This window comes from Rhipicephalus microplus, chromosome 3, assembly GCF_043290135.1.
Source record: "Rhipicephalus microplus isolate Deutch F79 chromosome 3, USDA_Rmic, whole genome shotgun sequence".
NCBI lineage: Eukaryota > Metazoa > Arthropoda > Arachnida > Ixodida > Ixodidae > Rhipicephalus > Rhipicephalus microplus.
The window spans coordinates 72272442-72286641 of record NC_134702.1 but is presented as its reverse complement, the minus strand read 5'-3'; the positions used below and the strand labels follow the sequence as shown (position 1 = coordinate 72286641).

The 14200-nt window shown below is 46.5% G+C and overlaps 1 protein-coding gene across 1 annotated transcript in view; it reads left to right on the top strand.

Annotated features, from left to right (window-relative positions):
* LOC119185294 (uncharacterized) overlaps positions 1-14200 on the top strand; it is a 40770-nt gene that overhangs the window by 19492 nt on the left and 7078 nt on the right. Inside the window, exons 3-5 of the mRNA XM_037434376.2 lie at positions 642-829; positions 3529-3623; positions 8963-9086. Of these exons, the coding sequence (XP_037290273.1) occupies positions 642-829; positions 3529-3623; positions 8963-9086 (407 nt within the window). The remainder of the gene's footprint in view (positions 1-641; positions 830-3528; positions 3624-8962; positions 9087-14200) is intronic.

The window sequence follows — 14200 nt, the reverse complement described above, 5'->3', positions numbered from 1 at the left end:
GTCGTTGCTAGGCTTACCTTGGTGATGCAATGTTGTTCCTACTCTGAATCTCAGCGCAGAGAGGTTCGAGTTAACGCGCAGACAGTCGCACACACGACACATTTGTCCGAACTCCAGAGATTCACCGTGAAAGAAAATGTTCGCAGCTCTCTATAGACCTACAAACAGGTCGACATTCGCGTAGGCTTTCCGTCGCTTCGGTGTCTTCTCGCAACCGACATCACCTGTGCCTGTCTCTACTGATTGGTTTGTTTGTTCCTCCGCATCTTGGCGCAACCCACACCTGGGGATATGCCATGAATCGGACGATGCCTTGCTTAGGAAACTAAATCACTTGCTGTAGGAAAGCGTTGAAAATCAATGATGGGCTAGCTGTTGCTGTTTTTCTTTTCAGTGGACCAGTGATTAGTTGAGGGATTTACCCAATTGCTGTGGCACATTATTGATAGGCCGCACAGGATAGGCCGCACAAATTACGACTACCTTGAACAGCTTTACTGTTATTTCATGCGTAAGCGTCACAACAAACGTTAAAAAAGCAACACTTGTCTGGTGCTCAGTGATGGTTTTTAGCGGCTGGTTCTCAGGCTTATGGCAGTGCCTTATATCTTATCACGAAACGTATCTCCATCACCTTACAGGTCAAAACAGCTTCGTGGTGGAGTTTCAACAGCCCGGGAACAACCTGCTTAAATGTAGCGAGCCATCAAGGACACTGAGGACGAACGTGATATTCATCTGTGACCGGGACAAGCACATTCCCATTGGACCTGGGTCCCTGGTCACCAAGCTTCCGTACGACAGCATTGACGAGCGAGATGCGTGTGAGGTACTTCATGGGGGTACACAAACATTCGCGACCAGTTACTTTCGTTGAATTCTCGCGACGCCGGGTGGTGCCGGATACGTCCTTACAGTGCATTCAAGAGGTGGGAGCTGTATGGACTCTTGTCATTATCTACAGAAGAATATATTTGTAATAACTAAACCCAGACCCGTAGCCAGATTCTTTTTTAAAGAGGGGGCCACTCATGAAGGCCTTAGCTAATTAAGAACAACACCGATTTTCAGGATTTACCTTCGCTAAAACAACCCTACGCCAAAATTTTTGGAGGAGGAGGGGGGTGCTAAAACCTACGTATACGTTGCTCTCGTCAGGACGCGTAGCCGTGGATGGATGGGGCCGGTGGCTCTCCTGCACCTGGCCGTCGTTCGGAGAGAGCGCACAGCTAAGTTCCAAGATTAGCAATTCACGGGATGAATTCTATTATGTGGATTTCACGAAATGGCATTGTCCGGATTAGAACTTGTGGCCGACAGCGATAGTGTTTCAATGAGTTGAGGCTATAGTCTGTTGTGCTGTGGCGTGTTCGAATACAATGCGAATGTGTTCGCGTTAAGAGAGTACTATAATGATAGGCTCTGTAAAAGCTTTATTTCCGATGGAGGCGGAAATGTTGTAGGCCGATGTGCTAAGATTTGGGTGCACGCTAAAGAACTCGAGGTAGTCGAAAATTTACGGAACCCTCCACTACGGCGTCTCTCATATTCATGCAGTGCTTTTGGGACGTTGAACCTCATACTATATCAATCAATTTGTAGAAGCATTCGCCCGTTCATCAAGGGCCGTGTTCTACTGCCACCATACGCACTTTCGGGGATATCCCGTTCAATGCACGCTAATTGGCTGGTTCAGCAAAGGTGTGCGTGTAGTACGTCATTGGACAAGCGAGGTTCTACGTCACGCGGAGAGAAACTGTCACCAAAAGCTCCTATGTGGCGCCAGTGCTGTACGGTCAGTTTCGCTCATTCAGAACTGGTGAAAAGAATTCAGAGAGTGTTCAACCACTGTTAGAATTAAATTTCTTCTTTGTGTACCTAAAACGAAAAAAATCTGCTACCTAAAAAAAGCCTTTTTTTTACCTACCAATTTATCATTGCGCGGCGACCGATAGTCTTTTTTACAAGAAAAAAATTTTCTTTAAGAGAATAGCAAGCCGTCTATATCTCAAAATTTCAACAGTTTATATCGCATTTTAAAACGCCTCGCGCATGGTTGTTATCGCGTAATGGTAGCTGTATACAGACTGCCCATGGCACAAAAGCACCTTACGTACTTCAGTATACTATACTTGGCGACAACTTTTCTTGGCATTGGAGCGGAAGCTACAGAGCCAAATCGTGGGCATCCTATACCACCAGTGAATGTAGTTCCACAACAGCGCCCGTATATTCACCGTAAAATATAAAAATTTACCCTTTATTTTATACCGAGGGCTATTTGAGACAGGACGCAGCTCCCACCATTAAGATAGTCGTATCTACTTTAATTTATTGGTTCTGACTTCGCGTTTTTGAACGCGCGAGAAAGTCCCGCCTTTTTACGTCACCTTAGACGGTAAGCGGCGTCTGCGTCTACATGAAACGCTGATGGTGCACCCCCGTCACTTTCCATAGCATTACGAGACGCGCGCCAAGACGGGCTACTTCGCGCACATGTGCAGAAGCTCCGCCTCCGTAGCTTTCCCTTCAATGCCAAGAAAAGTGACGCGACTGTCAAGAAATAATGAACATTACCTAAAGGTGCTCTTCTCGCTTAATGAAGGCATAATAACAAATAATATTTGTGCAAACCTGCTGAGCAGTAGTAGTAGTAGCCGAACTACTACTAGTACTAGTAGTAGTAGTAGTAGTAGTAGTAGAAGTAGTAGTAGTAGTAGTAGTAGTAGTAGTAGTAGTAGTAGTAGTAGTAGTAGTAGTAGTAGTAGTAGTAGTAGTAGTAGTAGTAGTAGTAGTGATCAGCGTATGTAGGGTTCCCCTGCAGGGAAGGAGTTGGTCACAGTGCCGACCCTCCGCCCGATTAAGTGGTGGTGGTGGTAGTGATTAGAATGAAGAGGAAAAAGGCACCTAATTTCTGTCTGCCTTCAGGCGACACGGCGCAGTGCCTTATAGGGGTGGGGGGAAGGAGGGATAAAAGAATGGAAGGAAAGTAGAAGCAGAAGAAGACAGCCAACGAGAGGAAAAAAGAAGGAGATAGGAAAGTGGGGATCCGGTCGAAGCAGTCCAAGGGCGGGGTGCCACAATGCGAGAGCTACACGGCGTCAGGAGACCGCGGAGGGCGAACCAGTCGGCGGGAGCTACGCTGAAGTCGGAGATCGCGAGGGCACAACCGTCCAGCTTGAAATCCTGCGAGCGAATCCGCCCGATTAAGTCAATGTATAGCGCAGACTGTGCAACCTCCCCCCCCCCCCCCCCCCATCCCGTAGGTCGCCTTCCTGGGCCCCCCTCATTCTGATCTATACGATAGTGGTAGCATCAGCAGCAGCGGCGGCAAAAATAAGAGCAAAATGCAGTAGCAGAAAGTGTTTAATGTGTTTTAGATATTTAGACTTCTTGGTACAACGTTATTTGCGCTGTAATAATCTAACACCTGCTGAGGCGTGCCATATCTACCGGGGCATTGAAGCTATGCGCGCATTCTTCGTTTCACGTAATCGTGGGCCTCACATTAGTCTCTTTTGTATGCAGCGTAATGTGACCGTGAAGTACGACGGGGCATGTGGCTCCAGTTCACCGGTAACTTCATCAGGAGGACTCAGTACTGGATCCGTGCTCCTCATACTGTGAGTCCGCTGGGCTCGTGTTCTCAGCTTTTTTTCGCTCTCACTCCTTGCATTTTCGTACAAACATAGAAACGAAACAGCAAAGTTGCTAAGGTGTATTGATCGTAATAACCGCGTAGCATGTGCGGCCGCCAACACAATGTATCTACCAACCGCCATCGTAATCACAGTATGTGTGCTGCACGAAGCTCTTCGATTAAACTTTCTTTTCCTACTTTCATAGCGATATGGGTCTCATTATGATAGACCTAATGCCTTGAGGTGGTATGCGAGGGATTATTGGTCAGCTGTTTATGGCCTCGAGGACATACCGTGGCGCCACCTACGTGATGACGTCACTCATAGGATAACGGGTTGTGTTGTTCGCTAGAAACTCCGCGTTTTCTGCGCTTTTGCTGCAAACATTATGCGTTTTCCCCTCTGTTTTGAAGCCGGGTGCTTGAAGAAGCGGTAAGATCCGATAATACGGGCAGGCAAACTACGAATCGGTGCCCCCGGTGGCACTCTCTATCAGTGCCAAGAAAAGTTGTCGCCGAGTATAATAAGATCACGTGCTACGTGACGCCTACAGGCAAAAAGTGAGCGTCTTACGCCCGCCTCAATGGCAACAGGTGGCGCTGACTGACACTACCACGTTTAAACACACATATATACCCACTAAAGTGGGTGGGGGGTAGCCGCCGTGGTAGCTCAATTCGTAGAGCATCAGACGTGTTATTGGAAGGTTGCAGGTTCGGTACCTGCTCATGGCAAGTTATCGTTTAGTTTACTTTTCTTTCTTCACAATTACTTTACAATTACTTCTAATAACGTCCCCTATACTTTCCTTTGCATAACTGTCAATCAGTTCTCATTAATATTGTGTCTAACAAAGAAAAGGGGCTCTTAGATTTACCCTTCTTGCCTACGAGCCTTGTAAGTTGTACAGGCATTGTGACTATTTTTGCTTATAGTTAAAAATGATCACATTGCATGTACAACTTATAAGGCTCATACAGCATATACTACATAACCTCAGAGTAAAAGCTGAGGGTGGAAACCAGTGAACTACAGAAATTCCAACCCAATAATCCCTTTGGATCGCTGGACTCTGTGATTGCGGCATTCTTCACGTTGCGGTATATCAAGGAGATCTACAGACTTTCCGTCTTGTTCTTTTCTCCTGTGCTCGTGTTCGCGCGTCCTCCATCGTTCGCGGTATGTGCAGGGAGAACGTGCGCAGTCCGCGTACTGTTGATTTCTTTTTAGTTGCTCAATGATGAAATTATTCAAAAAATTACACCTGTAATGCCCTCTCAATACGGCACCTTCCAGTTTCATATCGAAATTTACCATGGGCACTCGTGATGGGTACGCGGAAAACGTCAACTTTGCCATGTTTCGGGAGAAAAGGCGGAGGAGCTAATCAGCGGTGACGGCAACACTCTCACGTTTCCGGGTGAGAGATTCAGCTGAGCATTATCAAGGCTCTCAAGATTTGCAGCGTCTGCCCCTGAAACAATGTCATTGCTAGATCAAGAAGGATTACATTGAATTCTAGCAGTTACTGTACTAAATGCGTGTGACAACTTGTATGCTCACGAACGCGGTGCTCTTATGCGCACGAAGGCTTTGGGATACATAGAATAACAAGGAGCTGTGGTATGTGGCAGGCTGTTATGCTAAATAGACAGACCCTGCAAGCACGGACGCAACAGTGAATTAAAGGCACCGCGAATGTTGTAAGGGGGCGTCTTTGGTATCCTGACCCCTTTTGTGTTCGTGTTTCGAGCCCCGTCTCTTTAACTTAAATATTCGTAACGTCACGCTGATGTCAGAGCTGCAGTTGTCGACTCGCATGCTGTCATCATCATCATCATCATCATCATCATCATCATCATCATTAGCCTGACTACGTCCACTGTAGGACAAAGGCCTCTCCCATGTTACGCCAGTCAACTCGGTCCTGTGCTTGCTGCTGCCAATTTATACCCGCAAATTTCTTAATCTCATCTGCCCACCTAACCTTCTGTCTCCCCCTAACCCGCTTGCCTTCTCTGGCAATCCAGTCTATAGTCGGTTAGCAGGCTATAGTCGGTTGCAAACTGGGAAATTTATGTGAGCTCCGTCTGCAGAATCGCGGCGTAACGGCCCTTACTTGTTAGATACAGTCGCACTTGCTCGTTTCTGCTCGAACCTACGAATACTTTTCCTCGGATAATATTTTTCCTCGGGATAATAATACTTTTCCTCGGTTAATACTTTTTTTTTCCTCGGGAATACTTTTCCTCGCAAATGTTACGCATACTAAGGTGATACGATGAATCTAATTAGGTTGGTCAATTTCGCACTGAGAATTCTATATATCTTTAATTTCATCGGCATATACGTTTTCGCTCCGAAATCACCTCGCATATGGCGTTAAACATTTCAAAATATATCTTCCGCATTTTCGCGACATTGCGTGAGTGATATTTCCGGCAATTTGGTATGCTAAGCTTATAGCTATAGGGCTCTTTCATACGACAAATTACTTTTTTTACCGATTAAAACCCAGGTTTTATCTAGTAGACGCCATCAAGATTTAGGACATCGCAGTGTTTGATGCGGGAACTTCAAAGTGGAGTCGCTGTCTGCACTTTCTTCTCGTGCACTTTCTCGTTCACCAAGGAAGCAGCCAGATTTTTTGTATATGGTGAGGGGATCAATAAGAATGATAACTAGAACTATAAGAGTCCATAACAACAACATGATTATGAGCGACGCCGTAGAGGGGGGCTCTAGAAATTTCGGTCATGTCGTGTTCCTTCTCGTATACACTCACATCGCGCAGTACAGGTGCCTCACATGTTCGTGCATCTACACACGTGCGAAATTGAAAAAAAAATCGAAATACATTTTGTGAATTCCAAAGCGTATTCTTCAAAAGTCTGTGGCCGTTCGATTCAATGTGCCATGACTTCTTTTCTTTAAACACTCTCTCCGCAATCACGTGGTTTTTGAGAGAGCGTAAGGGGGAGAGATCACAGTTGTTGCGGTGCAACTGCTGCTATGCACCGCTCTTCACCACGTTATTGGTGAGAGAGTGCGAGTGGGAAAGTCCGCAGCTGGCACCGTTCCTGGTCACGGACAGACGAACGCGAGTGGGAGGAATTGAAATATTTCGCTTTGAAGAATGGCGCCCCCTCCGAAATCCCCTTGGTTACGCTGATTTCACTTACGAAACGTCTCCTCGCGATAAGGGTGGCATTTTCGGCGTAGTGAAATTGTAATTTACTACTATGCGAAAAAGTATTTTTCCTCTCTCTCTATCTTCAGTGTTGCTTTGAAAGTTCGTCGTGGCTAAGTAAAATATAACGGAGGGGCTGAGAAGCGATGTAATAGTTTCTGACCAAATTTACCATGCCGTTCAAGTTTTTGGCCTAAAACTAGCGACACAATTATGTTTCCGTATGCCAAATAAAGTCAAACGATGCTGTCGGAATTGAGTCATTACATCGAGATTTACGTAGATGACAAGTTAACCAGCTGTTACATGTCAGTGCATATTCGGGAATAAAGGTGGTGACGCCCAAGGGACGGCCTTCAGCTCTCCCATAGTAAAGTACCGACTACTCTAAATCGTTAAACACTCTTTCCAAACACACTATCTGCAGTTGCTTTCCCGGAACCCTTTCAGCCCTTGACGCTACCTCTCGTTTTAGACCTTGGAATGTCCGCTGGGTGGCGGTACTTCTATATCTTGAGTATATGATGAAAAGATGCGATAAGGTGGTACTTGGAGTGTTCACTAGGTGAACGTACAGCCGGATGGACGGACAGACGAACGAATCGCCGTCATGGCTACTGGCGGCGCGGACTGATGATCCCACGTTTAATGCCCGTACATACCCCAGAAAGTGGATGGGGGGATAGCCGCCGTGGTAAACCAGTGGGTAGAGCATCGGAAGCTTTATTCGAAGGTGGCAGGTTTGGTCCTTGCCCACGGCAAGTTTTCTTTTCGTAAACTTTTCATTTTCCACATTTACATTACAGTTACTCTTAATACTACCCCTTACACTTTCCTTGCCATGATTGTCTGTTAGATCTCATTTATAAGTCGTTAAGCACTTTTTCTAAACACATATGCTCGTGAAGTTATGTTTTTTTGCGTATACCGTTTGTCAATAAATTATGTGTTGTGTGATAAGTGTGTGTGTGTGTGCGTGTGCGTGTGCGTTTGCGTGTGTGTGTGTGTGTGTGTGTGTGTGTGTGTGTGTGTGTGTGTGTGTGTGTGTGTGTGTATGTGTGTGTGTGTGTGTGTGTGTGTTTTAGTCTATAGTAAAACGTGTTACGGACATCCCACGGAATGGGACATTTTGTATTGACGTTTCATGTGCATTGTGCTTAGTTGTTTTTGTGTGTTCATTGCTGTCCTTAATGTATGGACACCGTTTCTTATTCTTTGTTACGTACCACGATGAAATAAATTTCTTCTAAACACTCATAACTTTTGTGGTCTCTAGGAAAGCTTACTGCTCTCCCGTAGGAAAGTACAAAGCACTGTAAATCATTGACAACGTTTTCTAAGCGCACAGGGCGGCTAGAAAACATTTACACCATGGGCGACTCCTCGCAGGAATCGGACTTTCAACTGAGGGATTATCGCGAAAAGTACCGTATTTACATGATTGTAAGTCGACTCGAATTTGGTCCGCCCCCTTAAAAAAGGAGCGCGAGTGCACATTATGTAGTAAACTTATTTATCACGTCACTTAAAAAAAAAGCTTGAGATCTGGTGTGCAAAGGTGGCTTCTTGGCAGTGCTTAAATGTTATGAGAAAACCTAGCTTCACCGTAATACTCGGAGATCATACTTAAAAAAAATTGCCGCAAATGGTAGCTGTTTGTGCAGGTTATACACGAGAAATTACGGTGTATATCGCATGTTAAGCTGTATCGTAAACACAATGTCTCGACCACGCCACAGCGTGTTTCATATCTCTTTTGTTTCACTTGGTAGTCAGCCCTACAACCAAAACTAGTTTCCGTTTCGATTATAAGTTGACCGACCAACTTCATATTTCAAATTCAAATAAAATGGGTGCACCTGATATAGTGCGAATAAAGTAATTGGTGTCACGAAAACGAGTAAGCACTATTCAGTGGAAGCATTTCGGTATAATTACTGTTGGAGGGCAAGCGATCGCTGTGGGTGGAGCTGGTATATATTCTTAGGTTGCAAGCGAGTGCAGAGTCGGCTTGTGCAAGACAGCTTTAATTGAAGAGGCTAGGACGTTAGCCTGTGTCCTATAGCACACGTAAGAAGAGGTGTGACGGCAGTGCAGATGTACTATAGTGTGTCGGTCGGTTCCCTGCCAGGTTCTTCGTGGCGCTGCTGATATACTTCGTGGGAGGCGTCCTAGTCAACCGCAACAACGGCGCTCAAGGTGTGGAGATGATACCTCACCTGCAGTTCTGGAAGGAGCTGCCTTCGCTCATAGTGGTTCGTATATATTTTTCTCCGTCGATTCGTACTGTCAACAGGATTTATTTTGGCATGTAGTCGGCAGTACTTGTGATGTGTCTTTCATTCTTTCTTTGTAGCTACCATAGGGTCATATTCGGGTGTTATGCCTATATACGTACGCGAACCAATCACATGGATGAATGAAAACAAAAAAAAGAGCAAACGTCACGTGTCAATCCTTGAGCCTATAGCTATGAAATCGAGAAAGAGATAAAAAATTCGGTCCTCCCATGGTAGGCAAACCGTAGCTTCTAGATCACCAAGCTTGTAGTTGTGGTTTGCGAGTCATATATCGAACAAGCGAACGGCGTAGTGTATGCATGGCTCCGGACATTTGAACAGCGCACTTGGACTTGTCGCGTACGTCGTAAACTCTGGAGGCAGTGCGCAGTATACAAATGACTGTTTCTGTTGATCGGAAATGGCACTCAGTTGTCGTCGATTCTCTCCAAGCATACATCCCTCTTGTGCAAATGAAATATAAGTATCTGTTAGGAACCATGGGGCCGAACAGCACAAGACAGCGATTTGATAGACCGGAAGCGATCAATTGTCACCTCGGAGGTATGCTAACATGACAGGCAGGTACGTTATCACGTGGGGTTAATGTTTTGCGAGGAGGGGCGGGGGAGTAGTGCGAAGGCTGACTTCGAGATGTGCCGGCTGGCATGAGAGAAGGGTACAGGAAAAAGTTCGTGCCAAACGTTTTAGATATGAATACATGAGCAAGAGCACGATTGTTTCCGAATGAGTGGCTTGGGCTGCAACTTTCTTTTATATGACTTGTGGACCCACTTTTCTTACAGCATTACAAGTGATCGTCACCATCAGAACACTCGATATGCTATGTTGAGCGCATATGCAAGCACGCCAGAAAGCAGGCAAGATCGCTTACTTTAGGAGAGATATTCGAAGGAAAGAAACGTGACAACTTTGATGGATGAGTGTAGAAAAGGCTACGCATTATGCATTTGTAGGTCGCTGTCTAGTTTTCGACCGAGTCAAAAAGTTGGCGGAGTGCAAAGTTCTGTCACCCCCCACCCCCGCCCTTTCCTCTCTTTTGTTTTGTAAAGAATCACACATCATTGTCATAGTTTCTGAAACTTCCCATGTTCTCTCGCTCATTCGTTTAGAAGAAAGTTTATAGAGAGTCCTTTTTTTTTTTTGGCCTATAAACTATCAAGTATAGGTCGTAGCGGCCACCGTACGAGAGAGATTGTGGTTATATCAGAAGAAAAGAAAAGAAAGGTGCCGACCCGTAACTGTCTCTCCTTACGAGGACACCTCAACAGGTCAGCAGAGGAATGGGATATGGGGAATAAAAGATATAGGGAGAAGGAAGGAGGGATAAAAAGAATAGAAGGAAAAAAGACGGATAAGAAGCCGCCAGCCAACGAGAGGAAAAAAGAAGGAGATAGGAAAGTGGGGATCCGGTCGAAGCAGTCCAAGGGCGGGGTGCCACAATGCGAGAGCTGCACGGCATCAGGAGACCGCGGAGGGCGAACCAGTCGGCGGGAGCTACGCTGAAGTCGGAGATCGCGAGGGCACAACCGTCCAGCTTGAAATCCTCCGAGCGAATGCCGCCACCGTACGAAAATACAGAGGTTTCACGGCCAGCCTGAGTGTACATGAACTTTCGAGTCACCACGCGTGCAAGTGTTTCCTTTTCACATCGTTTACTTGTGTCTTACCAAACTGCTTTTCAAAACAATTTAAATGGCTTCTTTTTGTGCATGCTGTAGAGCAGTAACTTTGCCACACAACTGATCATGATTTTTTTTCTCTCTTTACTTTTACATGGACAGAAGTTGCATTTTTAAAATGATACAATTGGAGTAAATTGAGAAACGGACCAGTTAGATGGTAGGTAATTATAGTAAATAGGATTGTAGTAGGCATAAGTAACTCAACGAAATAGACATAAAGACCTATTAAAAATGGCTTCCGTGGCCGTTATGTTATTAGGGAGTTTTGTAATACCGTTTGCAAGTGCTGCGGGCGTTGCGGGCCTAGGGGGCGTAGCGGGTGCCATATGAGTTTTAGAATAGCGTTTGCGTTGCTGCAAACCGCAACGAACGCTTACAGTGACACCGTAGCCTCGAAACCGGCGCTTGCGAGCCACATGCCGGCCGGGATCGCCGCAAGCAATTTCGGATTTTCTGCGTGCGGTCCATGAACGCCGACTCGCGTTACGACGCATGCACAGGAGCAGCGACCGCACAACAAGGGCTCGCGGTGCGCTATTCTCTCCCTATTAACTCCCTATTAACTTGATTTTAGCGTGACCATGATCTTAACGCGAGGGGTGACTTTTCATTGATTCCAGGAAGAAAAAAATGAGTTTTGATATTCGATTGTAGCGCGAGGGTCGACATTGAGTAGAAAAAATCTGGAAAAAAAATTTGGGTTATATTCGAGTGAATGTGGTACATGTGCTAACACATTCGCCGTCCACATACGATGGGTGATTACTTGTGGCCACTTATATTTAAAGGTGGTGGTCTTGATGGCACTCGTCGTCCTCTTAGTTATTATTCCCTGTTCTCGGCCTCTCTCCCTCCTCGATCCTTCTCTAGTTATTGTCATGGTCGATTGAAAGTGGTCTACACTACAGCTCGCTCTTGCAAAGCAAATGAACAAGTGAAATGCGGCACTCGCGAAAAAAGGACAGTGGCCAGGGTTCCTGTCAGTTTTGCCCGCGGCAAAACATAGAGAGGCTTACGCAGCCGGAGGATGTGCACATCGTGCGTACTCTCATCTCCCAATCCCACAACCTGGATTCCTGTGTTCAGCAGCTGCCTTGCGTAAAAGTACGTGCAACAGCACCTACATGATAAAGCTCGCGACACTGCAGGAGCACCATGAACTTACGTATATGCAAGATTTTAATCAAGATTAAATATTCGCGCATTAAAGCGTTTATTTTTTTATTTCAACAGTCTGCCCCTAGGCATGAAAAGTTTTGATGAATAATCTTTTGAAATTCCATATTCATTTTTGCATTTGAATTCGCATGTTGAATCAGAATGTTCATAAGCGTGCTTGAATTAAGCCTATGGCGTATTTACTCGTATACCATCCAATAATAATAATAATAATAATAATAATAATATTAATGTCGCGTAAACGTTGATGTAGCAATTTTTTTTAAACTTTTGGCTCGTTCCAATGTCACGGGGTCGCCGAAGAGTAGGATTGCGGTGATCGCACCGTCTTTGTTGTGCTCTTAGGAAGAGATTGAGGTTATAAGAAGGAAAATAAGAGAAAAGTGAGCCCCGTAACTGTCTGCATCTGAGTGTGACACCTCAACAGTAGCTCATGAGGGATGGTGGTGAGGAGGAATTAAAAGGATAGGTATAAGGTAAAGAGAGAGGGAGAGAGAAATGTGCGCTGGGACAGCGAGCGAGGACATATGAGGGGATAGGAGAGATGGGAAGGATGGAAACACGGTCACAGGAGTCCGAGGACGGGGCACCACTTGCGAGAGCTCTTGTCGGCGACAGTCAGCCAGAGCTGCGCTGACGTCATCGTAGGGGACCGGCTGCAGGAGGTGGCGTAGGACCAGCCCAGTCGGTCAGAGCTGCGCTGTCGTCGCGAGGGAACAACCAGTCGGCACGGAATCCAGTGAGCGAGTCCCGCACGTAGGAAGCTTCCTACGAGGAAGCTTCTTCGTAGGGGGGTTGTTTCTCAGGTAAAGGGTCGCCAACGGCTGTTCGCGGCGCCGTATAGTCAGCGGGGGAGTTGCACTGTGAAAGCCTAAACGCATGCCGCGACAGTTTCCTGTGTGTGTTTACTTTAGGTCATTATTCTTTAGGTTGGCAGCAGTCCTCGAGGCTGGTGGAGGCCACCGAGCTTGGATGTACCTGTTGAAATTTGTTCCACCCATTTTGAATCGTCAGCGGACACGTTTGAGTGGTTCCTTCGGTTTAGTCTCCAGGCGGGCTCTTGGGATGTTGCTAGGAGAGCCGAAAAGAGAGTTGCACAGCGGACGCTGCAGGTGGCAGCGTGTGCTGTGTAGAGTTATCCCAGTCATGTAGAGTACAAGTGTGTACAACGTCAATCGGTAGTGTTTTAACCAAATAAATCAGTTCAGGAGAAAGCTGTTGTGTGTACGTGACGATCCTCTCTGCGGCAGCGACCAAGTAGCCACGAGAACACTACGCTACAAATTGGCGGAGGCTGCGCACTAGCGAAAGCCCCCGTACGCTGATGCCCACCCTGAGGAGCCAGAACGGCGTGAACGACCTGGGTAGAATGGCTCACTTTTCGACCGCTCCAACCTCGAGGCCCTTCACGGGACCCCCGATCTTCAAAGGGACGCCGGAGGAATCCGCATCAGAGTGGGTGACGTGCTACAAGCACGTATCTTCTCTCAACGCCTGGGACGATGATACCAAGGTTAAATTCCTTTATTTGACTTTGGAAGGCAGCGCAAAAGAGTGGTATACCACGAAAATCTTGACTGGTGCTCCAAAAAAAAAAATGGGAAGAGTGGGCCGCATTACTTAAATCTTGCTTCACTGGCCGCCACGCAACTGAGATAGCACGCCCAAGACTAGACAATCGAGTGTATCTGCCGTCTGAGAGCCCGGAAGAGTATTATTTTGATTTGCTACAGCTTTGCGCCCGTGTGAATGCAAGCATGAAGTAAGAAGACTGTGTACGTCATCTTTGGCGCGGACTTCGTGCCGACGTGCTAGAAAAAAACGATCCTCGCCAGACCTTCCAATTCTGCAGAATTTTTGCAAACTTTACAGCGTATTAACACGCTGATTTGATGGCCCGATCCCATTTGACGCCTTCGAATAGTTACTTCCCACCCACCGTCCTGCAGCCGTGGTGAGCGAGGTGTCTCGGGGAACCCAACGTATCAGACACTGTAGCACAGTCCTCCCTGGTGAGCTCTTTTGTTCGCGAGCACCAAAATGCCATTCCAACATGCATTTCAGACACCCATCACCGATGCGACGCAGCGGACAATGTACCATGTAGACCATCACCGGGTCTATTAAGACACTGGCCGATAGGTTGAAAACTGTAGAGGAAGAGGTGTGCAGGCCCCGTGCTCAGTGGCCTTCTAGAACATTCCC